Source organism: Salvia hispanica, unplaced genomic scaffold, assembly GCF_023119035.1.
Source record: "Salvia hispanica cultivar TCC Black 2014 unplaced genomic scaffold, UniMelb_Shisp_WGS_1.0 HiC_scaffold_860, whole genome shotgun sequence".
Classification (NCBI taxonomy): Eukaryota; Viridiplantae; Streptophyta; class Magnoliopsida; order Lamiales; family Lamiaceae; genus Salvia; species Salvia hispanica.
In genome coordinates, this window is record NW_025952644.1 from 771 (window position 1) to 26,866 (window position 26,096).

General features: G+C 38.5%; 3 protein-coding genes and 1 pseudogene across 3 annotated transcripts; all 4 read left to right on the top strand.

Moving 5' to 3' along the window:
* Nucleotides 1-221: 221 nt before the first annotated feature.
* On the top strand, nt 222-7,084 carry LOC125200247 (G-type lectin S-receptor-like serine/threonine-protein kinase At1g11303). The gene is made up of 6 exons (XM_048097948.1): nt 222-348; nt 2,423-2,666; nt 2,745-2,817; nt 2,967-3,135; nt 6,527-6,708; nt 6,902-7,084. The coding sequence occupies exons 1-6, from the start codon at nt 222-224 to the stop codon at nt 7,082-7,084; spliced, it is 978 nt and encodes a 325-aa protein (XP_047953905.1).
* An 18-nt stretch (nt 7,085-7,102) lies between these two features.
* Nucleotides 7,103-7,886, top strand: LOC125200244 (G-type lectin S-receptor-like serine/threonine-protein kinase SD1-29). The gene is made up of 3 exons (XM_048097946.1): nt 7,103-7,299; nt 7,358-7,683; nt 7,768-7,886. Exons 1-3 carry the CDS (start codon nt 7,103-7,105, stop codon nt 7,884-7,886), a joined length of 642 nt encoding a protein of 213 aa, XP_047953903.1.
* A 192-nt stretch (nt 7,887-8,078) lies between these two features.
* On the top strand, nt 8,079-13,128 carry LOC125200245 (annotated as a pseudogene).
* An 889-nt stretch (nt 13,129-14,017) lies between these two features.
* LOC125200246 (G-type lectin S-receptor-like serine/threonine-protein kinase At1g11300) lies at nt 14,018-18,428 on the top strand. Its single transcript, XM_048097947.1, has 8 exons — nt 14,018-14,215; nt 15,691-16,657; nt 16,735-16,839; nt 16,938-17,140; nt 17,226-17,436; nt 17,516-17,759; nt 17,839-17,989; nt 18,066-18,428. The coding sequence occupies exons 1-8, from the start codon at nt 14,018-14,020 to the stop codon at nt 18,426-18,428; spliced, it is 2,442 nt and encodes an 813-aa protein (XP_047953904.1).
* Nucleotides 18,429-26,096: the final 7,668 nt, after the last annotated feature.

Genomic DNA, 26,096 nt, shown 5'->3' on the forward strand with positions numbered 1-26,096 from the left:
TTATAAAAGGAAAAAAGAACACACATTATTTGGAAGATGAATTGTCCTTGAGCCTTATTGGATGTGTAAGCACTTGTAAACTTCCACATACTATTGTTAAAACTATTTCTTGTTATTTATGGAGTAATTTATGTTTGAATTTCAGGCGTGGAAAAATGGAATGAGGGTAACGTTTGAGTTTTGTGGAGGAAAGCATCGCGAGTAGGGAGAACGAGGAAGAGATGGTTCGATGCATTCAGATTGGGCTGCTTTGTGTCCAAGAACATCCCATGGATAGACCTTCCATTGAAATCGTGCTGTCGATGCTGAGTCGTGATATCGTGGAGCTGCCAGTGCCGAACCAGCCAGGTATTCGGAAAATGGTTCGACAACAGGCCCTAGTGGATCAACGCACCAAAATGTCTTCTCCCGTAATGAGCTCACCTTAGTGTGCTTGATGGAAGATGAATCTATTTCTGATTGTATCGTTATATTATCTTATATGAGCCCAATACGGTAAGTCGCATTCAGACCACCAACAGATGACATCAACGACAACACGAAGGGCACCATTCGTTGCTCCAAGCAAAACACAGGCCGTCCTCAGCCTTTACGAGATTATATATGTTTGATATCATATCTTAACATTTATCTTTATGGTGTTGTAATTTTCATGTAATAGGTCATAGTTGAGTCGAGCAATTTTTAAGTTTATTCTCGAGTTTTCTTTGCTGGTTCTTTCTTGAGTCTTTAATAGAGTCGAACCACTAGGGGTTTGAAGTCTATATAATAGAGTCATGTTATATTAGGTGCCTTCTATTCAAACTGAACTTATGTTTCTCATGCCTAAGTAAGGCCATTAATCGAATTATATGCTCAACGAGTTAGAGCAAATTGATAAACAAAAGTCCAAGTAATTAAACTAGACATGCCTTAAGCAATCAAGAAATCAATTAGTTTGATGGTACTAATAGAATTTGGCAACATATTTTCCTTCAACTTTTTTTATATTTTTGATACCTAAAATTACGATGTTATTTCTTATAATGCAGACAACAACTTGGATGGTACTCTCTCCGTCAGCCAAAATTTAACATGTTTCCAAGTATCCGTCCGCCAAAATCTGACATGTTTCCAAGTCTTGTGATCAAATGTTGACTAGTAATAGCTGCTTTTATAAAAGTGAAATCTTTTAAGTGTAAATATGAGTAAGTTTTAACTAGTGAAAGGGATTCGCTAGCCATAATAACAAGGGGAGTGACAGGGTGCCACCACATCTTAAAATAACATCATACCACCATTCCTGGCCAATCATTTGTACACGTACACGAATAAAAGCTGTCATGTGGCAAAAAAAAAAAAAAAAATTCTGGAAAAAGACGGCCAGCAATGGTGTGCACTATAAAACAATTTTTACAACAATATCCAACACGCTATCCAGCAATCTATAGATTGCTGTAGCGTTTATAATATTGATGTGTAGTGTTTATAATATTGTTGTATAAGTAAGGTCACTTTTTCGCCACTTAAGAGTGGATTATTTTTAATACTCCCCTCCGTCTCACTTCAGTCCCCGGCCACCACCCCCGCTTTCAGAAAAAAGCATAATAAATACTTAAAGTCACAACGGTAGCTGTTATATATTTAATAACATGAGTAAGACTCTTATCTACATTATTCTCTCTCTTACTTAACAATTTCTCCACTTTAACTATTTATTATGATTTTTACAAAACGAGTGTGCAAAAGTGACTGGGACTCCTAAAATGGGACGGAGGGAGTAACAATTAATAGATACCTTTAACTGTAAGATGGAGTATAATTTTGGAAAATATTATTACGAGAAACGACTAGGAATTATTCATTGGCTGTCTCATTCGCATGGAATTTTGTGTTTTGATGCTTAGATTGACCTAATCTCATGGATCATGATGCTAGGGATGGATGTTTATCTAAATTCAAATCCGTGGATTGTTCCAAATAGTCCAAAAATTAATGGGCTAGGACTGTAATTTGAATTTATATATAAAAACCCGGGTAAATGGGTTTAGTCCATTAGGATTGACGATTAAACGGATTGGCCCAAATGAGTTGCGGTTTTTAATTCAAAATTATCTCTCCATGCACTATTAGTAGTCTCATTTCTTGCGGCACGGGGATTCTGTCAAACGGAAAGAAAAGGCTGTAAAGAGACCATCAGCACACTCGGACAAGGTAGGCAAGAATTCATGAATGAAGTGATTGTGATTTCAAAAATCCAACACAAGAATCTTGTCAGACTGCTAGGAGGCTGCGTTGAGAAAGAAGAGAAAATTTTGATATACGAATACATGCCAAACAAAAGCTTAGACGCTTGTCTCTTTGGTCAGTTCAACAATCTTCCTATGCATATAACAACATGTTCAACAGAAAAGTTTCCATAATTCTATATATGTTTTGACAGGTGCTACAAATCCGACAAAGAAGTTTTTAGATTGGAATATGCATTCCAGCATCATCGATGGCATTGGGAGAGGCATCCTGTACCTTCACAGAGACTCAAGACTAAGGATCATTCACAGAGACTTGAAGTCAGGTAATGTTCTGCTAGACAAGGACTGGAATCCAAAAATCTCGGATTTCGGGATGGCAAGAATATTCGGAGGCAATGAAGACCATGGCAGTACTGCAAGAGTCGTGGGAACATAGTAAGTGGAACTTGATCAGTTGTATATCTTCCTGAGAATAAACGCGTAAGTTTTGCTAACACGGGTAAATAAGTACAGCGGATACATGGCACCAGAATACGCAATGGGAGGCAGATTTTCTGAAAAATCTGATGTATACAGCTTCGGAGCTGTTATTGGAGATTATAAAAGGACAAAAGAACACACTATTTCAATGATGAATTGTCCTTGAGCCTTATTGGATATGTAAGCACTTGTAAAATTTACTATTGTTAAAACTATTTCTTGTTATTTAGGGAGTAATTTATGTTTGAATTCCAGGCGTGGAAAATGTGGAATGAGGGTAATGGTTTGAGTTTCGTGGAGCAAAGCATCGTGAGCGGGGAGACGGAGGAAGAGATAGTTCGATGCATTCAGATAGGGCTGCTTTGTGTCCAAGAACATCCCATGGATAGACCTTCCATTGAAACTGTGTTGTTGATGCTGAGTCGTGATATAGTGGAGCCAGGGACGGAGCTAGAAAATTATAGTAGAGGGGCAAAAATATAAACATTCAAATTTTTCTTTAGAGAAGCTCTAATTTTGTTCGTCGATAGCTATAAACCCTTGAGTTTTTTCTGCATGTTCTATTCTCGTGGAAAAGGAAAGTATTTTATCCATCTTTTCTATTATCTTGGATTCTGACTGCATTTTATCTCATTAGTGGGGCAATTATACTTTTTTATTATAATATATGGAGGGGCAATTTAGTGCTTAGCTAATAAATTAATATAATTTGCTATATAAATATGCATGTATGTGAAAAATTGAGGTGGGGCATTTGCCCCTTCTCACTATGAATTGGATCCGTCCCTGAGTGGAGCTGCCAGTGCCGAACCAGCCAGCATTTTTACAAAATGGTTCGACAACAGGCCCCAGTGGATCAACGCACCAAAATGTCTTCTCCAATAATGAACTCACTCTTAGTGTTCTTGATGGAAGATGAATCCATTTCCAGACTATAATTGAATTATCCTGTGTGTGTGTACAATATGATTTCCTAAAGCTATTGCCTATCTGTATTGATTTTCCACTTGTAATACTAAATTTGTATTTTGTATTATACTTTTGCTGATGGATCTATTTGGAATATTCTTCTTCTTTTTTTCTTTAATTAAACGGTTCTCCAGGTTCTTGGTTAACCAGAATCGAATCGAACCGGTCGGTTAATGAGGAACCGAAAACTGGTTCCAACTTTTTAAATAAAATTGGTTCCGGTTCGACGGAACCGACGGTTCCTATCTCGGAACCAGATTATAATTCAATTTTATTTTTTTTAATAATTTAATGTTCTACTAAATCTAATTTAATTGAATTAATTATAAATCAAATTAAAATAATTTGAAACACCGAATGATTTTTAGATTTAACAGCATTAGATTTGCGAGCTCTGTTTCCAAGTATTTAAATATTTAAACTGTGATACTTTGAATTTACAATTATTTCCCAATCCATTTTTGTTGAACTAACTAACATGAGTATGGCATCATAAGTTTGTTTTTAATTTCCAAAAGAACTTATACACATACAATATCATTTCATATGATAGAAATTTAACTTTATAACAAATTTATACAAATTTATGTAACAATTCATTTAACATACGATTTTAACTTGTTTGTGAATAATTTTAGTTGTTCCGTTATAAACCAAAAAGTCACAACAAGATCAATTAGTATTAGAAATTCCATTGAATATTTGTTTAACCAAAAAAAGGAAAAAATGTAAAACTTATTTTTTTAAAAATTGCTAAAGTTTAGAACTCCTATTTTTTTTTATTAAAAAATTGCTAACATAAACTAGTCCGACCTACTACATTGACATCACTCTTATCAATATATGAATATTATTGCATTGTTGGTTTGTATTATTTGTTTATTTATTTGAATTTTTAGGTATTATTTGTTATATTTCTAGATGTTGAATTTTTAATTTTTTAGTATTGAACTATTTAAAATTATAAATAAATTCGGATTAAAATTACACATTGGTTCCGGTTCCGAACCGGAATCGACGATTCTTAACGACGGTTCCAAACGAGAACCGATCAATTCCGGTCCCGGTTTCGTTCTAGGATTTATGAAATTTTAAAATGGTTAATCGGTCAACTGGTCGGTTAGAACGGAACGGCCGAATAAGCAGAGGCCTATTAATTAATATAAAAGGAGAGGAAAAACCATGTTCTACAATCCTTCTAGAAAATAGGAATATCATGGTTCAGATTTTCTAGTGGGAATAGGAGAAAGCATAGCTCAGTTAAAGGTCATCGTCGTCCGTGAATTTACCATAAATTATTAACATCAAGAAAAGAAAAACAAAAGTAAATATATTAACAGAGAAATGGTGACTAAAAATTTACTAGAGGATTCACATGAACAATTATCAAAATTCAAACCATCTTTGTCCATTTCTACACTGAAAAAAAAGCATACAAAATTGTGCTCGGAAATAATTCAGAGTAGCGGTACCTCCTGACAAGGTTCTTTCAGAGGCAAAAGCACACTTATACCTGTGTTGGAATGTAATCACCAAATATCAAGTGGACAAATAGAGATTTTTATGATTTTATTTGTTTATTGCAAAATTATAGCCCCATTTAAATAAGAAAATGCCGTATCATTCGATGACATTATGTTTCAAATATGGAATATCAAAGTGCATGGGATTATAAAATTCATATTTTTCTTACCCTAAATGGATGTTTTCTTGGCCCTCCACTAACTTGAACGTAAGTTAACCAAAGTCCAAGTCGCCGGCGACTACTATAAGTCTTCCACTATTTTATTTTTCAAACAATCAATATCAGTGATTAATGCGTGAACATATATTTCGATTTCTCGTTCTCAACAATTAAAATGACTCCTTTTTATATTTTTTTGGAGTGAAAACACATTCTCTACTAAAAATACTTAATTATTTTTTTCATCTCTCAGTTATGTACTAATGGTGAATTAAACTTGTGTCCCTTCAAAAGTTTATAATTTAAAGGACAGAGAGTTTAAAAATGTGTCTCACATTCCACTAATTTTTCTAAGAGTTAATAGTTATTTAAATCATGAAGTTTGACAAATTTTGTCTACTTATGCATATCGTTTTATGATATTCATAATGACGTAGTATTTTATTAAAATAAGTACTCCCTTTTTAAAAATAGAAGTTTGAAATGGCACGAATTTTAATCCACAATTTGTAAAGTAAGAGAGAGTGGAAGAAAATTGATAAAGTAAGAGAAATAGAAAGAAAAAGTAATGGAATTAATGTTAGTGGATCATAAGTCATTAATTGTAGTGGTATAAGTGGTAAATAAATTGGTGTATAGGGGTGTAATGATTTTCTAAAATAAAAAATTTGAAAATTGCTATTTTTAAAAACGGACTAAAATGGAAACAATTGCTATTTTTAGAAAACGCAAAAGTATTTTTTTCTTTTGTTTTTAATTTTAATGAAAAAATATTATTTTAAACACCATCAGAAGACTACACCAAACATAAATGAGACAATTGAAAAAACATAAAAATTCAAGATTTAATATACCAATTTTAAAATTCTGATCGCTAGAATTTGACCAAAATTAACCAATTTTTCTATTCACTATATTCAATTTTTCAAAAGTTATTACCAAGTAGAAAAAAATTAGAACGAGAGTAGTGGAGTAGTAGTGTAGTAGGAGTACTATAAATAGTGGTAACACAGTCACCATAATCATATAAGCCCATTGCTTCCCATGCATTTACCTACAATGTCTCAAATAATCATTCAGTTCTTTGTTCATACATCAATACTCGTTCTAATTCTCCAAAGCACTGTATGTTTGAGCTTACAAAATGACACAATTTCAACAGGTGTGATAATCAGAGATCCAGAAACCATTACATCAGCAAAGCAGAACTACATATTGAGATTCTTCTCTCCTCCAAACACCACCAACCGCTACGTAGGAATCTCCTTCTCCTTGTCGGAAGAAACCGTGATTTGGGTCGCCAACAGAGACACACCCCTTAAAGATTCTTCCGGCCGTTACTCTGTCTAATGACGGCAATCTCGTCGTCTTGGACGGGACTAATCGAACCGTTTGGTCGACCAATCTCACCACTACCTCTCCCATCATTAATCCGGTCGTCCAAATCCTGGACACTGACAATCTCGTCTTGCGGGAAGAGGCCTCTGGAGACACGCTGTGGGAGTCTTTCTCACATCCTACGGATGTTCTGATGCAGGGAATGGCGTTAAGCCAGAATGTAAAGACTGGGAAGCAGGTGGTGCTGACAGCGTGGAAAAACGCCACCGATCCCGCCATAGGGAGCTTCAGGGGAGGCATAGAAGTCATGAATGGAATCCCACAGCTTGTCACCAGGAACGAGGGCGGCCGCACTGGAGGAGCGGGCAGTGGAACGGCCTGATTTTTTGGGTTAAAGCTAATGTTCAGCGCCTTTTTAGAAGGCTTCCATCAAGTGAAGAATGACAGTGATGGGAATTTCTTCTATTCGACACCGCCGCTGGATGTTTTTATATCAGTCACATTGAATTCTTCGGGTACTGTGACTCGGAAGGTGTGGTATGGCGTGGCGAAGAGATGGAACGTGATAGTGTCATATCCTGAAAACGAGTGTGATCTGTATGGAAAGTGTGGGCCATTTGGGTGTCTGCAATGTCTTGAAATCGCCTATTTGTAGTTGTTTGAGAGGGTTTGAGCCTGTAAATGAGGATGAATGGGGGAGAGGGAATTGGACTAATGGTTGCAGGAGGAGGAACCAATTGCGATGTGGAGACGATGAATTTGAGAGGGTGCAGTATATGAAGGTTCCGGACTTTGCTCAACCCTTTCCTTCTAGGGTTCTAGACGAGTGTCGGACCAGATGTGTGGGGAACTGCTCATGCATAGCTTATGCTTATGATGGTAACATTGGTTGTATGTTTTGGAGTGATACCTTGATTGACACTCAGGACTTTATTGATGTTGGTGTTGATCTCTACCTTCGTCTCTATGCTTCTGAACTCGGTAAATTCCTTCACAGTTTTTACTAGTTAAAGATATATTAGTATCAAGGTTAAATGAATTGAAACTATCTCTTTGTCTATACAGATAGCCAGAAGGAGAGGAAGTTGTACATCATAATTGGAGTTGCTGTGGGTTTTGTTTGCATATCTATTCTGATGTTTATTGCTTGGTGGTTGATAGTGAAGAGGAAAGGTGACTTTTGACTCAATGAGTAAATTTTGCTGCATCTCACTGTTGAATTGATCATGTTCTTTGTCAAATGAATCAGGCGGCAAAAGGCAAGATTCAAATATTTTGGAAGCAGGACAGATGTTCACGACAGATTCAACTGCAATCGTACTAAAAAATGAATCAAATGAAATTAATATTGGTGAGTTGCCAAAGTTACTTTTAAGATGCTTGCTAAAGCCACCAACCAGTTCCGTGTAACTAATCTTTTTGGGAAAGGGGGGTGGTTTCGGTCCTGTTTACAAGGTACTTATGATTTTACAGTTTGACGTAATACTAAATTCTCCCTGCATGCTGTTTGATGTGTGTTTTGGCGGGGAGTTCTGGAAAACGGAAAGAAATCGCTGTGAAGAGACTATCAACAGACTCTGGACAAGGCATGCAAGAATTCATGAATGAAGTGATTGTGATATCCAAACTCCAACACAAGAATCTTGTCAAACTTTTGGGAGGTTGTGTTGAGAAAGAAGAGAAGATTCTAATATACGAATACATGCCAAACAAAAGCTTGGATGCTTGTCTCTTTGGTCAGTTCAACTCATCACATTCCTCCTATGCATTTAAACTCATTTTCGGAAGCAGAGTTTTCATAATATATGTTTGGACAGGTCGTACAAATCCTACAAAGAAGTTGTTAGATTGGAATATGCGTTCCAGCATTATCGAGGGCATTGGCGAGGCATTTTGTACCTTCATAGAGACTCCAGTTTAAAGGATCATTCACAGAGATCTCAAGCCAAGTAATGTTCTGCTAGACCAAAATTGGAATCCAAAAATCTCAGATTTTGGGATGGCAAAAATATTCGGAGGCAATGAAGACCATGGCAGTACTGCAAGAGTCGTGGGAACATAGTAAGTGGATCTTGTACAGTTGTATATCACCCTGAGAATAAATGTTGGAAGTTTTGCTAACATGGTAAGCAATTATACAGCGGATACATGGCGCCAGAATAGGAATGGAAGGCATATTTTCTGAAAAATCTGATGTATTCAGCTTCGGAGTGCTGATTCTGGAGATTATAAAAGGAAAAAAGAACACACATTATTTCAATGATGAATTGTCCTTGAGTCTCTATGGATGTGTAAGCACTTGTCAAATTTTTTATAGTAGTTTGAAACTAATCCTGATAAATAAATAAGTTAATGTTTGAATTTCAGGCATGGAAAATGTGGGAAAGAGGGTACGGCTTGAGTTTCGTTTAGGAAAGAATTGCAAGTAGGGAGACGGAGGAAGAGATGGTTGATGTATTCAGATAGGGCTGTTTAAAAAGAATCACCCACATGACCTCGTCCCAGTTCTATCGATTTAGTGGAGAAATTGGAAGCTCCAGTGCCCAAACGCCATTTTTTTGAGAAAATTTTTTAAACTGGGCCCCAATGGATAACACAACAATATTTTCTCCAATAACGAGCTCCTCTTAGTGGTTTGATGGAAGATGAATCTTTTCCCAGACTATCATTATATTATCCTCTGTATACAATTTATTTAAAAAGAATTAACAATAATTCAAAATTTTAAAATTTAAAGAGCATCCCTTTAGCTAATAGGGCCTTCCCATGGCATTTTCCCCCCACCGTGGATGACCATGCGCATGCCCAAGGGATGGGGGTTCAAATGGTGGCCCCTTGGGCATGCCCAAGCCACCATTTTTTGGGCTTTACAAATTTGGGCCCCTTCCCCCCAAAACTTGGCCCCCAAAAATTTCCCTCCGGCCTTTAAAAATTATTTTTTATTTTTTTTGATATATTTTAATTTAGCAAAGAATAAAAATTATTTGCATATAATTATTAAAAAAAAAAATAATTAAAATAAACAAAATTATAACAAAATTTTTTTTTTAATTATAAAAGGAAAAATTATACAACGAAAATTTTCGATAAAAGCAAAAAAGAACCCCTATCACGGGCGCCTCCTCCTTTGGCCTTTCAACCAAATCCCCTTTTGTTGAATGTGATATTTCACCCCCATTTTGGGGCGGCAATCAAGTATTCATTCGGGGGACCCCATTGGGAGGAGGGGTTGAATACGGTTGGCAGACCATTTTCCCGTTGCCCAAGTTTGAAAAAGCCTTCTCTTCATTATCATATTGTCATATATCCGCAGTATGATGTCCGGCATCTTTTTTGGCCTTGTCACGGGACAGAAAAAGGGCCCCTCGCGATTGGAGGACCGAAGGGCCCCCCAAACCTTTCCCCCCCCTCTTGTTTTTGAAAAAATGGTTTTTGCCCCCGTTTTTGGGATGCTTGCAAACACCACGGGTATTTCCATCGACCAAATAGTTGCCGGTTCGCGGCCTTTGGGCCCCCAAAGCGATTTGCCCCCCCCGGGACTCATCATTGAAGAGACCGGGAGATTGGAACGTTGATGTGGTTGTTCCCCCGGGCCCAAAAAATCAATGTCGGTTTGCAGCGGGAGTGAAACCCTTAAGGGTATGGGGGCCCTTTTAAAACGTGGTTGCCCTTCCCAAACCCCCGGGGAGTTCCCCCCTCCCAGTCTCTCGATTCCCTCATCGGAAAAATGCCCCGTCAATTTTTGCCGGGGTTCCTGGCCCGGTTTCCCTGTCTCCCTTTGAAGAGTTCTTTGATACGCTTGCAAAAGCCCCCGGGGTTGAGGCGGGGATCTGACGTCAACATGGGGGCCCGGGGAAACCAAAACGCCATGCGCGTACCCCATATGTCGGCAACCCCCGGGCCCGGTGGCATACTCCACAAGGGGCTTATCCCGGGGGACAAAAAATCCGCAATGGGAGAAGAGTCGTTGCGACTTCAATCGCCGATGAAAAAACTTCGAATAAAGGGTTATCGCCAAGTAGTCTTCCATCCCACGGGGGGCTCCCTGGGCCTTGGATATACCGGAGGATTCGGCCGAGGATGGCCGCCCCCGCGCCAAAACCCGCCCCCCTGCGGGCCTCTTGGGGAGTTCTTGAAATCTTCATGACCAGTCTGAAAATTTTCATCGTCAATCCTGTTTTTAATCTAAAATTAAAATCAAGTGGGAAAAAGTAGAGTTTGCTTTGGGGGAAAAAAAATTGGGGAGAATGGTAATTATTAAAAATTTTTAAAAAAAAAAAAAAAAATTAAAATTTTGGGGGGGCGCGGGCCCCCCCCTTTCGGGGGGCCGAGCCGCGGCCCGAGCCCGGGCCGGCCGGGCGGCCTTCCCCCGTCCACCCCCCCCAAAGTGGGGGGGGGGGCCCCAAGCCCCGGGGCCAGACGCGGCCCCCCCCCGTGGCGCTCGGGCACGCGCCCCCTTTAAATTAAGGACTTTGTTCCCCTTAATTAGATCTTGATTTGTTACCATATTTATTACTTTTACTACTACTACCTCCGTCCCCCAAAATTTGCTATACTTTGACCCGACACGGGTTTTAGAAATGTAATGGAAAGTGAGTTGAAAAAGTTGGTGGGATGTGGGTCCTACTTTTAAAGTATTAGTTTTATAATAAAATGTGAGTAGGAATGAGTTAGTGGAATATGGGGTCCACTACCAAAAATGGTAAAAGTGAAGTGTATCAAATTTTCAGGGATGGACCGAAATGGTAAACTGTATCAAATTTTCAGGGACAGAGGTAGTATTTTTTTGCTGATTTGTTTCCCTTATTTATTGGATGATTTTGTTAGGATAGTTTTGAGTCAAATCTTTTCGGATTTTCCTCTTGATTTTGGTGATTTAGCCAATCATACTGATATGATATAGAGTTTTCAGTAACTTATGAATACATTTCTTATATCAACCTATAACGTAATCTTGTGATATTAATCCCTTTGTTGCTTTCCATTTTGCAACCATTTGTTTGTTATGCAGTTGTGGACAAACCCTCTGTATGTGCAGTCAAGTTTGATCATTTGAATTCCTGCAGTTTCTGCTTGAGGTATGTTTGGTGCAATATAGAATGGTAAACTTTCTTTGCTCTGTTACTATTCATTTCAAGCAGTTAATTCCTATGTTTCTCTTTTTTATGGTATTGTTATTCATCTTGTACTTGTGATATCTTAAGTCACTCTCTTGTTGCAGATATCTTTGAAAATTTTAACGTTACTATGCTTTGTTTAACCACTTTAAGCTTATACCTATTCAGTTCAGAAGGATGAAATTCGGTTAATTTGAAAGTAAGGTGATGTTTCCTTCCCCTTTTATATGAAATTCATTGTATTTATTTACCTTGGAGCATCTGCTTTCAATCTTGTTGCAGGAGATAGGCCAGTTGATGTTTACTCAGGGTTTGTTGCAAGTTAATATGTTGAAAGCGTGAGGACATTAAGCAATTGGTTTTGTGGTGGCTTAATCACTATACTTTTCCTTTGGATTCTTTGTCTAAGTACATTCATTAAGTTGGCTTGATGGGTTATTAACTTTTGTTTTCAAAGTGATAATCTTCAATTATTTCAGCTAAAGTTAGGGCAGCTGCCATGCATAACCAGTCCAAAAGAGTAAGTTTTTATTGTCCTCCTTTAGATTGACATTTCTAATTCTTTTCATATTTAGATTTCGCTTATATTTATATATTTTAATCTGTGTATAGCTTAATTGTAGAATTTAAATTCATACATCGTCTCATTTAAAAAAAAATCTTTCTATATTGGATTACCTGCTAATAAAATAAAAATAATGCTACTATATAAAAATATACTATGTATATATAAAAAATATACTATGTATAAAAATCTTTCTTTATTGGAATAAATGTTAAAAGTTGGTAGTATTGTTTGCTATTTCAGCTTAGAACCCTATCAAACTTTTCACATTTGGTTTCGTTCCTGTAGAGGTTACTTTCTTGCTTGCTTTTTACAATGTTATCTCTAATTGCTCAGGATGATGACTCATAGATACTTTCAGTTCTACTGCGCTTTGATGGTCAGCCAGAAGTAGAGAAGAGGTCAGCCTGATTTGATTTCTGGTTTCCTATTTTTGCATATTTGCATATTTCTGGTTTCCTATTTTTGCATATGTTGAATGAAATCATCCTAGTTGCACCAATCGATTGTTTTCTCATATACATATACATATACATATACATACGTCTGACTCTGTACGTACAGTTGCACCAATTAACCTTTCTTCAATAGGATTTGCCTCAATGGCGGAGGTGGGAGCGAGAGCAGGAGCAGGATGCCGAGATTGATGGCCCCACCAATCCAATGGCCACGCATCTGCTCAGTAATCTCTATCACTTCTCCATGGCCGCCTATGGTAACTGGAAAGCTGCCAAGTACAATTAGCACGATGTGTGTCTCAATTTTGGATTGCTAAACTGATGTGCTTAGCATACTTTCATTATACTTTGTTTCGTTTGAAGCCCCTATTGCTTTTGGTATATTCTTGTACACTTGTACACTTGGCATTTAGTGTTAATGAAAATTTTCCAATGTTCTTGGTATATTTGTTGAATTCATGTTGGTTCGATTCCTTCAATATTGGGAGTTTGCAATATAGTTAGGTTATTTAATTTGTTTGAATTTCATTTAGAGATGTGATGGATATCATTATAGATTATTAATACTCCCTCTCCCATTAGAATGCAACGTTTTCCTTTTGGATTGTCCATTAAAAATGAAACATTTCCTAAAATGGAAGCATCACTCTCTCTACTTTTCTCTCTCTCTCTTACTCTACTCTCTTCATTAACTCACAAAATAACACTGCATAAAATCTCGTTCAGAAAACCAAATGTTTCATATTTATTGGGACGGGGGGAGTATTATATTATGTCTCTTTTGCATTTAGGGAAACTTTTGCATTTAGGGAAACTTTATAATAGTGTCTCGAATTGAATTTAGGGATTTTTTTTTAGTGTCTCTAAATAACATTTAGGGATGCTTTTTATAGTGTCACTAAATAGCATTTAGAGCGTTTTTTTTATTGTCTCGGGCAATTTAGGGATGCTTTTTAAAGAGCGTCCCAAGATTAATTCACCGACGCTCCCTCTTTGCGTCCTTATTTTAATTTGGCACGCCACGGATAAGGACGCTTTTAAAGCGTAGGTGATATAATTAGAACGAAAATAGCGTCCTTAACGGAATAAAAAACGTCCTTATCCGTTTTTTTTTTTGTAGTGACGGTTGGAGCTTTGTGGAGTAAAGCATCGCAAGTAGGGAGATAGAGGAACAGATGGTTCGATGCATTCAGATAGGGCTGATTTGTGTCCAAGAACATCCTAAGGATAGACCTGCCATTGAAATCATGTTTTCGATGCTGAGTCGTGATATTGTAGAGCTGCCGGAGCCTAAGCAGCCCGTGTTTGCTGAAAATGGTTCGACACCAGGCCCCAATGGATCAACACAGCAAAATGTCTACCCCAATAATGAGGTCACTCTTTGTTCTTGATGGACGATGAATCTACTTCCAGACTTTATATATAGTACACTAAAACTTAATATTAACAGAGAAAGGGTTACTTTGTCAATGTTTTTCATTTATATACACATTAAGAGCATACACTATTTCCTATCCTAGTGGTGTGTCATGAACAATTATTCAAATTTCAATCCATCCCAAACTTTCGATTTCGACATTACAATTGTGCTCGGAAATAATTCAGCCTTGTGTTATACATATGAAAGTGCTCGCAAAACCTTCTGATGAGGTTCTTGCAAACCACACTTGGTGCTCAAACGTGCTCGGTATATTATGATTTCTGAGCACATTTGTTTATTTTGATACCCCATTTTCACTATATCAATCGGAACCAACTATTTGGAAACCATAGTATAACAATAACTATATTCTCCTAAGTCCTAATTAATGCTGTTTACTTATACCTAGGGTGGACCGTGATCAATAAATATCAAGTGGAAAAATAGAGATTTTTATGGTTTGTGTATTGGAAAATTATAGCTCCATTTAAGTAAGAAAATGAAGTATTGTCCGGTGGCATTATTTTTCAAATATGGACTACAAAAATGTGTGGGCTTATATTACACTAGGTATACCCTTAATCTTTTTCTTGCCCTAAATTGAGGTTTTCTTTCCTCGTAAATCGTAATATTGATTAGGCATCGGCCCTACACGTGGACATTGCCATTTTTCTAACTTAGAATGTAAGATTAACAAAAGTCCAAGTCACCGACGACTGCTACAAGTCTTCAACTAAGTATAACTTCAAAACAATCAATATGAGTGATTAATGCCTGAATGTATATTTCAATTACTCTTTGTTTTTTATTTTGGGATTTTCAGAATTAGATAACTTATTTTTTCAAACATTTACTATAAATAATTAAATGAAGAAAAAAATAATGCAAGAGAAAGAATAATGTAGGGGAGATTAGTCTTCTCAATCTGTCCCTTAAAATAACTATAAAATTTCAATCAATATCTTAAAATTATGCACTTTCTCTTTTAAGAACCTTTTCTTTGTAATAAGGTTTAGCTCATTCTTCATTAATAATATTTAATCATTTTTTTTGCTCTCTCTTTTTTATTTTTTATCAATCGTTCACTAAAACTCGTGCCTCTTCAAAAGTCCATACTTAAGGACAGAGAATATAAACCCGTGTCTCATATTCTACTAATTTTTTTCACTTTCCTTTAAAGAGTAAAATAATTTTTCAATAGTATACCAAGTCAAAACAGTTCATTTAATTGTAAACCGAGAGAGTACTATAAATAGTGGTAACACGAGTCACCATAATCATAAGCCCATTGCCTCCCATGCATTTACCTACAATGCCTCAAACAATCACTCAATTCTTTGTTCATACATCAATACTTGTTCTAATTCTCCAAAGCATTGTATGTTTGAGCTTACAAAATGACACAATTTCAGCCGGTGTGGTGATCAGAGATCCAGAGTCCATTATAACGGGACCAATCGAACCATTTGGTCGACCAATCTCACCACTACATCTCCAGTCCTTAATCCGGTCATCCAAATCCTGGACACTGGCAATCTCGTCTTGTGGGAAGAGGCCTCGGGAAACACGTTGTGGGAGTCTTTCTCGCATCCTACGGATGTTATGATGCAGGCAATGACGTTAAGCCAGAACGTAAAGACAGGGGAGCAGGTGCGTCTGACATCGTGGAAATATGCCACTGACCCCTCGATAGGGAGCTTCACTGGGGGCTTGGACGCCATGAGCGGGGCGCCACAGCTTGTCACGTGGGACGAGGAGCGCCCGCACTGGAGGAGCGGGCCCTGGAACGGCCTGATATTTATTGGGATAAAGATAATGTTCAGCGCCTACTTAGACGGCTTCAATCAAGTGAAGAATGACAGTGATGGGAATTTCTTCTATTCTACGCCGCAGATAAATGGTTTTATAACAGTGGAATTGAATTCTTCAGGTACTCTGCTTCGGAAGGTGTGGGATGGCGTGGCAAAGAGATGGAACGTGGAATGGACCGCTCCTGAGAATGAATGCGATGTTTATGGAAACTGTGGGGCGTTTGGTAGCTGCAATGGTTTGGAATTGCCTATTTGTAGTTGTTTGAGAGGTTTTGAGCCTGTGAATGAGGAAGAATGGGGGAGAGGGAATTGGACTAATGGTTGTAGGAGGAAGAGGCAGTTGCAGTGTGGAGATGATGGATTTGAGAGGCTGCGGTATATGAAGGTTCCGGACTTTGCTCAACCCTTGCCTTCGAGGGTTCAAGACGAGTGTCGGACAGCGTGTCAGAGGAACTGCTCCTGCATAGCTTATGCTTATGATATTAACATTGGTTGTATGTTTTGGAGTGATAACTTGATTGACACACAGGAGTTTGACCGCGTTGGCATTGATCTCTACGTTCGTCTCTCTGCTTCTGAATTTGGTAATTTCCTTCACAATTTTTACTAGTTAATGATGCATCAAGGTTGAATGAATAGAAATTATTTCTTTTTTATGCAGATAGCCACAAGGAGAGAAAGTTGTACATCATAGTTGCAGTAGTTGTGGGTTTTGTATGCATATCTGTTATGATGTTTATTGCTTGGTGGTTGATGAAGAGGAAAGGTGATTGGCCTATTCATATACTATTACTTTTGAAATAGTAAGTATATGTTGTTGTATGTCACTCTTGAAATGATCATGTTCTTTATCAAATTAATCAGGGAGAAAAGCCCAAGATTCAAGTATTTTGGAAGCAGGACAGATGTTCACGACCGATTCAACTGCAATTGTGCTAAAAAATGAAACAAGGGAGGTTAATATTGGCGATTTGCCAAAGTTCACGTTCGAGATGCTTGCTAATGCAACTAACCAGTTCCATGAAGATAATCTTCTTGGGAGGGGAGGTTTTGGTCCTGTTTACAAGGTACAAAAACTTTACAATTCGATGAACTCAGTTTCAAACAGACTGAATGGCAAGATCATATGATGACTGATGTGTGTTTTGGTAGGGAGTTCTGGCAAACGAGAAAGAAATTGCTGTTAAAAGACTATCGGCGGAATCTGGACAAGGGATGCAAGAATTCATGAATGAAGTGATTGTCATTTCCAAACTCCAACATAGGAATCTTGTCAAACTATTAGGAGGTTGTGTTGAGAAAGAAGAAAAGATTCTAATATATGAATACATGCCAAACAAAAGCTTGGACGCTTGTCTCTTTGGTCAGTTCAACGATCTTCATATGCATGTATAAAAACATGTTCCACAGCAAAGTTTTCATAATGTATATGATTTGAACAGGTTCTATGAATTCAACAAAGAAGTTGTTAGATTGGAATATGCGTTACAGCATTATCGAGGGCATTGGGCGAGGCATCTTGTACCTTCACAGAGACTCAAGACTAAGGATCATTCACAGAGACCTCAAGCCAAGTAATGTTCTGCTAGACCAAGACTGGAATCCAAAAATCTCTGATTTTGGGATGGCAAGAATATTCGGAGGCAATGAAGACCATGGCAGTACTGCAAGAGTCGTGGGAACATAGTAAGTTGATATTCATCAGTTATATATCACCCTGAGAATAAACGCGTAAGTTTTGCTAACATGGTAAGTAATTTTACAGTGGATATATGGCGCCGGAATATGGAATGGAAGGCAGATTTTCTGAAAAATCTGATGTATTCAGCTTCGGGGTGCTAATATTGGAGATTGTGAAAGGAGAAAAGAACACACACTATTTCAATGATGAATTGTCCTTGGGTCTCATAGGATGTGTAAGCACTTGTCAAATTTTTTGTAATAGTTTGAAACTAATCCAGATAATTAAATAAGTTAATGTTTGAATTTCAGGCATGGAAAATGTGGAATGAGGGTAACAGCTTGAGTTTCGTTGAGGAAAGCATTGCAAGTAGGGAGACGGAGGAAGAGATGGTTCGATGTATTCAGATAGGGCTGCTGTGCGTCCAAGAATCGCCAAACGATAGACCTCTGATCCAAACAGTTCTGTCGATGTTGAGTGGTGAAATTTTGAATCTGCCAGTGCCCAAACAGCCCGTGTTTGCAGAAAATGGTTCGAACTCGGCCCCCAATGGATCAACACAACAATATGTCTTCTCAATAACGAGCTCACTCTTAGTGCGCTTGATGGAAGATGATTCTTATCCCAGATCACTATATTATCCTCTCTTGATTTACACAATTTTGTTTTCCTAGAGTTATTTGTATTGTTTTTTCACTTTCATTAGTAATAATAAATAAATATCCATCTTTAATTAGTACTCCCTCCGTCCACCATTAGGAGTCTCTTGACTTGCCCAATGTATTTCATAATAAGCCAATCCATCAATTTATCTTGTTTTAGCCTTCTCGCACGAGACCATGTATGCAAAATTTGAGCCGCCAAAACCTGTATCAATCGTGATGCTCTTTGGATTTTCTACGATACTTGAACTGCGATATTTGCCACCTGATCAACTTGTGAGGTCGTGAATTGCTTGAACGACCTTCTGTAAGTTTCCTCGCTTCTCTTGTTGAATTTTCATTCAGATAGAGGCTGGGAATCCCGAAAAGTGGCCTGGTCTAGGCATTGCCTCATTGCTGCATCGACAGGAACATTCTCTTCCACATTTGAGCGTTTTAATGCAGCATCGTTGGTTCTTGTTCATCTTTACATTGTTGTACCCTCACTGATAGCGCTAAACAGAGTGATGGTGGTCTCCTTCTCGCGTAGCTTCTTCTTCGAAGGCTTTCTTCGAATCATGTCTCGTACGATCAAGGGCTGCAACTCTTTCTCTACCTTTTCCACAGTGGCAACTTTCTCTTGCTTCAATTCACGATGTTGTCTCAATAGCTCCGCATAGGCCTTTTTCAACAAGTAACTCAATCTGCTCTAGTTGACGCATTACTTTGTCAAGCAAATCATCATCAATTTCGCAAGATGGAAACTTTTCCAACCTATTCATTGAGGAGTCCGATAAGTCGGATTCTAGGCCTTGGTTCATGGTCCGTATGTCGTGGTTTGCATGTATTATCCACAAAGAAGTTGCTTAAGTGTGCGGATAAAGGGGTCCAAGTCAAGGAGACGAGTTCATACAACTCGGGTGAAAAGAGTGCTAGAAGGGTGCAAACCACTGGATGCATGCGAGAAAGGCTCGAGATGGAGAAGAAAGATTGTTGGGATGATCAACCATAAACAAGGGCAAGAGAGTCATTTCGTGAAGGAAGTCTACCCTAAAGCAAGGCAAGACCTCCCTATAAAAGAAGCCACTTGGAGAGAGAGAAACGAGTTCTTAGTTCGAGTCCAATCACTACACTTAGTTAGAATTCTCTCTCGAAGATCGCCTTCGATTGTCCACATTCTTCGTTCCTGCTACGCCATGGTCACCGAAGTTCCGACGTCCACCTGAGAGTCATCATCCCTGCTCCAAACGGCTTGTCTCGTAGTAGTAGCAGTTTCATCGCCGAGTGGCGTAAACAATCTTTAATTGCTTTCTTAGTTTTATCTTTACTTGCTTTCGTCGTTGGATCGGTGCAACTTAAACCTTATTCCCTTTTGAAGAATTTCGTTAAAGATCCAAACGTTTTTAGTTATGAAGTTTGTTTTACGATCTCTCTTTGGTTTGAATCGCTTCATTCTCGCTAGGAAAGGTAGATTTAGTTATCGCGTTTATTTTCTAAGTGTTTACACATGTCTTCGTTTAATAGGCCGATCCGAGTTTGTTAATTGAAATTTCAAGTTCATGTCTCGCTTTAAGTTTTCGTGCATGAGTTTTTCGTTTGCGTTGTCGTTACCATCTTGCATGCTAGCCAAGGAGGAGTAACTGAGTTATTAGCCGTTAATCTTCAAGTTTACGCTTTTAATTGAAGGATCTTATGTTTGAAGTTGTGAATCGAGTTTATCCATGGAGTTTGTGTTTATATAATTTTTGTTAATGCTTGTTGAAGAAACATCACAATCCACTTTGCTTTGGACCACTTTTTGTTTTTTAGTTACTTTTTATTTTTGTCCTTTACTTTAAGTTTGTACCTTCCGCACTGTCGAGCCTTGCCACCCACCACATATCCCCTACGTGTTCTAAATTTCCTTATTAGTACTCCTCCGTCTTGAAGATTTGGCCATTTCTTTTAGTTTTCAACTAAGATGACCCATTACTTAAAATGGAAACACCTTTATCTCTACTTTATTCACTCTCTTTACTTTATTTTTCCTTCAACACACAAAATAAATTTGCATAAATCCGTGCCCCAAGAAAGGGGTCATCTTCCTTGGGACGGAGGGAGTAACTTTCTACTTTCACATGTCCTTGAGATACCTTGTCCCCTATTTTCACGTACACAACCAATGCGGTCATTTTCCCATGCCCATAGTCGGGAGTACCATCTCAAAAATTTCGGTCTAGGTAGAATCTCAACCCAAAGCGTGGTAGCTAACCAAAACCCCCCAGATTATCACCACAATTATCCGAACGTGTCCATCTCCGTGGGATTCAAACCTTTACCTCCACTATACTAACCGGGAGAAGTGGTTGAGGAATTTATTTGATACGGGTTCGGTCGTCGCCAATGACTCGCTAGATTGGATGTTTCATCCGATCGTTGACGACCCTTAATTTAACACAAAATCGAAAACCTGCACTTTCGAGTCCGTAGACGCTCCGACAAAGGGTTTGGGGCACAGGCTAATTGATGGTATCGCGTGGCTCCGATACCACCTGATGTGGCCTTTGTTGGCTCACGGCGCTCTCACGACACCTTTTCGAACGAATTAGCCCCTTCGCCCGCCCACCGCTATACTTATAATAAATCGAAAAAAATGAATCTGCCATGACATTCCTCCGTTTAAGATGGATATTTGGAAATAGTTACAATATGGTGGATGTGAACTCGACGTGAAGATGGTGGTGGAAGTGGAATGAATGACGCTACAATCGAATATGAATGTTCGATTGATATGTCGATAAATGCCTTTAATAACGAGCACTTTGCTACAAGAAAATTCAAGACAAGAAAAAGAATCAAAGACTCTAAATCACAAAATATTATTCATCACAAAAACTCATCCCCTTCCTTCCTTAAACTACATGCCTTGTAAACTACACTCCTTGTATAGGAAAACTATTGAATATCAAATCTAATAAATCTCCTAATGAGATAACTACTACTAATTAAATAATCTAAGATAACTCCTAATTCTAATATTTAAATAAACTGAAAACTAATATATCTACTAAGGTGAATCTTCCTATTCTATCTCCAACATAAATTAAAGAATAAAATATACACAAAACATCTTATAAATCTCCCTAACGTAATTATAGGAGATACACTTTAACTATCCTATAATTGAGATAGAATTAATCCTTACTAGTTTAACTATACTTATCTACTCCTAAATAATAGTAATCTCCAACTTCTTCCTCTCGTTTGAGCAACAGCCAGTGGATCAACACACCAAAATATCTTCTCCAGTAATGAACCCACTCTTAGTGTGTTTGATGGAAGACTAGATAATAATTCAAAAACTTATACCCATTGAGTGCAAACTATCTCCTAATGGTATTTATCCAAATTTCAAACCATCCCAAACTTTCTCCATTTCAACCGTCAACATTACAAAAATGGATACACAATGGTAAAACGGTTTGACCGGTAGTCTAACCCAATCAGATCGCTTGAAGTTTAAATCATGAACGAGTAGCTTAACAGCTTCATTTAACCGTCCGTTTTTAAACATTGGTAAATGGTTAATAGCAAGGGAAAATCATAGCCCCATGTAAATAAGAAAATGCCGTATTATCCGGTGCCATTATATTTAAAACATGGATTATCAAAGCTGGTTCGTGTACTTATAAGATTCTTATTAAAGATTCATTGAAAACTAATCAAAGTTCTCTTATTAAGATTCATAGAAAATTAACGGTAAATATTGTAAAATTTCATCATTAAATAAATGAAATAAAAAATTTATTCTTGTGATATTTAGTGCCGATAAAAGTATTTGGACCCCCAGCAAAAATTTTCTGGCTTCGTCACTACTTATAACAAACTTCATCTTAATTCTTACCCAAAGTGGAGGTTTTATTCAGCATCATTTTAATTGGACATCGGATCTACACGTGGATAAAAATGTTGCCTTTTTTACTTGAATGAAAATTAACTAAAGTCCAAGTCGCCCACCATGGCGACTACTTCAACTATTTTAATGCGTACACTTATCTTTCAATTACTATAAATACAAATCATAAGCCCAATTCATCCCATGCATTATCATACATGTCATCAAAATCGCTCAACTCATTGTTACTAAAGCACTACTTGCTTTAATTCTCCAAAGCATTGTTGTATGTTTGAGTTTACAAAACGACACAATGTCTGCCGGTGTGATCATCAGAGACCCACAAACCATTGGATCAGCAAAGCATGTGTTCAAATTAGGATTCTTCACACCTCCAAACACCACCAACCGCTACTTAGAATCTTCTACGCCTTGTCGGAAGAAACTGTGATTTGGGTCACCAACAGAGACACACCCCTCCAAGATTCTTCCAGCTCCGTTACTCTGTCTCGAGATGGAAATCTCGTCGTCTTAAACGGGACTAATCGAACCGTCTGGTCGACTAATCTCACAACATCTTCTGTCAGTAGTCCAAACCCTGGACCTTGTGATAAGCATATAAGATAGGAAGCCCTAACTTAACCCAAAACCATGGTCAAAGGTAAAGGATTGACTCCTATATATGCTATTCCACACTCCGTGTGAAACCGATGTGAGATCGTATCAATCCATCCCTCTTTTAAACCGGACGTCCACGGGCTCACCGCCAAGTGGCAAACCCAAAGCCATGGGCCCACCATTTCCTTTGCTGCCCTTTTTCCTTCGGGCCCATATTTTTCGGTGACACCCCTTTGGTCACACCTATGGGTAGCCCCTTTCGTAGGACATCTAGATGCACGTTCACGCACCAAATTGATAAGCATATAAGATAGGAAGCCCTAACTTAACCCAAAACCATGGTCAAAGGTAAAGGGTTGACTCCTATTATATGCTATTCCACAAATTAGGATCGGCGAAGCGAATCCAAATTAGGATTGGAAAACACACGTTATCTTTGGGAGAAATAATAATTTATTAATTTATTAATTGAATGAATACAATATCTCCTATTTATAATACTAGAATACTACTACCCTAACTTATTGAATAAGAAAACAAAGATATGGAAAAGATATGGTGAAATAAAAGATAACTAAATAATTAAGATTATATGAGATCGTATCAACTCCCCAGGTTTGCCTTGTCCTCAAGGTGGAAACCACGAAGCAACTACGATAGTTGAAAGCAAAAGCTTTGGCGAGCGTCTTCTCTGGATCATACACACACGAGCGAGCTGGCGTTTCCCTTCATCATCCCCATTAAATTTCAGCAGGAGACCTAACGTGGCCGGCAAAATTTCGTGCCAAAATGATAAACCGTTCACACCTCCAAAAATGCTCAAACATGGCGTGTCATTGCGCGAGGGATCAACCTTGCATCGGTGTCGGCGACGTTGATCGATGATTCCAACTTGGAACATCTCCAGGCATTCAAATCCACAAAAACACGAAGCAATTACGGGCAAATCGGTGTAAGCACCATCTTCTTTGCCCAATAATTTCCAACAACATTTTTGAGTGACACTTGAACGTCATTGAGCGAGGGACGGCCATCTACATTTCATCAGTGGAATTTTCCTCCTCTACGTCATTTAATGCCACTTCCGATGTGTTGGCACAATAGGATCACCAATCTTCTCATCATATACCCCGAGATACGCGGCATATTGTCGGTCTTGACGATCTCTTCCCGGGACTCGTTGATTGGAACATCCTCAACTAGATTTTCATCATCAATATTCTCCTCAAACCCCGCATTCAACTCGGTGAGAAGGGGGCTTGCTCCAATCACTTACGTAGCTAGTTGGGTTGGGCAAGGAGAACAAACCTTGAGACTAGGAATATTGGGCGACCACTACTTCCCGAATCAATTAACTTGGATGTGAGGCGGGTGCGTGAAGACTCAGACCGTGGCGGGGCAGCGGCGACACGGGCTGTGCGGCGACTCGCTGATCGGTCATCTTGCATAGGCTGCAAGGTCTACGCTAGCGCGGATCCCGATGACTAGGCAAACCCGGTGGTGGTTGATCATAATCCGAATATCCTCGCGATGCATGGCGAGGCGGTGGTTCCCCCAACAAGAGGCTGCCGCGCTGTGGTGGGTCGTAACAAGTGGTTGGCCGATTAAGCTGCTGATCATACCCACCTATTTGGTGACGATGTTGTTGATATCCGGTGGGTCCCAACATGAACCCCTGTGATTTCTACCCTCGCGCCGATATCGATATCTCTCGCGGGCTATCTCGCACGTCAAAATTGGGTTTCTACCACAAACCCTATACCACATTCTCCATTGACGCGATCATCAAACCCCAAATTATCTATATCTTCGTCATCATACGGTTGATCATTCCCACGAGGCCATCTTGGTTATAAATTTTCGAACTACGGTTGGTATCATCTCTCCAAGAATCCAATTTGTCGAGTTTATCTATCAAGTGATCCAATTTATAACCCACGAAATCATCGTGGTTCGATCCTCCATTGAGCGACCCCACGGTCCCCTCGTCGTGTCTGTCGTCGGTTGAAAGCCGACGTTATCTTAGCGACGATCGCATTATCACGGCGCGACGAGCCATTCGGGAAATAGTCGGGTCGGCCTGTGCCCCACCCTTTCCCACTGTTGTTGTTGAATCGTCTCATGAGTACACAGATGAAAGCACCAATTGTTAAGGTCTTTTCCCTTAAACGGAGATCGGCGGCTGTCGCTACGATCAAAATTGTTCCGGCGCCCTGGAAAATGGTCAGGAAATAATAGTTTCGAGTTGTGTGCGCATTCTTCCCGTCGGGTAACGCGTAACTAGTGGCGGATAGATTTATAGAAATATTTTGAAAAAATTAAAAGAAAAAATGATGGGCAAAGCGCGGCTTTCCGGCCCCTGCAATAGAGCGTCGCGGCTCCTCTGCGCGTGTCACGCCGACTAGGTGGTGCGCCCATGTCCAAAACACCCCGCCGTGGCCCTACGTTTCCGCAGCTATAGGGAGCCACGGTATATTTACCTCTTCTTAGTACAAAAAGTAAAAGTTAGTTATTTGTATTTCTTTCTAATTTACCTTCTTCTTTTCTTGCCGTTCATTGCTTTTTAGGACCTCACCCAATTCAATATTTAATATATATAATATATGTAATTATCATTTTTAACCTGAAGTGCTACTGCAGTTAGACTAATTTCCAGCCTCTTGGTCGTGAGCTACCAAGTTCGATCCCCACCTTGAGTGTACCAATTCATTTGTGACTTTTTATTTTTTATTTTTAAGACCTGTAAAATAATTCTTTGATTTCATAAATATTGTAAAATATTATGATATTAATAAAATCAATTTTAATGTGATACTCTTTATTATAAAACTATGCACTTTTGTGTTTGACACATATTTTAATCCAAAATTGTTAAAGTAAGAAAGATATAGAGAGGAAAAGTAATTAAAGTATTGTTAGTAAAGAATGAGTCTCACCCTATTAGAAAGAAAAGAGTTTTAAAAGGAAAGAGTGCATATTCTTGTGTGGGATGGATGAAGTAAAATATTAATAGTAAACTATGTGCTATGTTCTAAAAAATCTATTCACTAATTAGTTTTCTCATCATCCATTTCTCACTCGTGGCTTTATATTTTTCACGTTCGAGTTGTTTCCATATTGGTATGCAACACACTCAACAAATTTTAGTGGTAATTTGGGCACCTCATTGTTAAAATTCTGCCTCCCCCGCCTTTCTCCATTGGAGATAG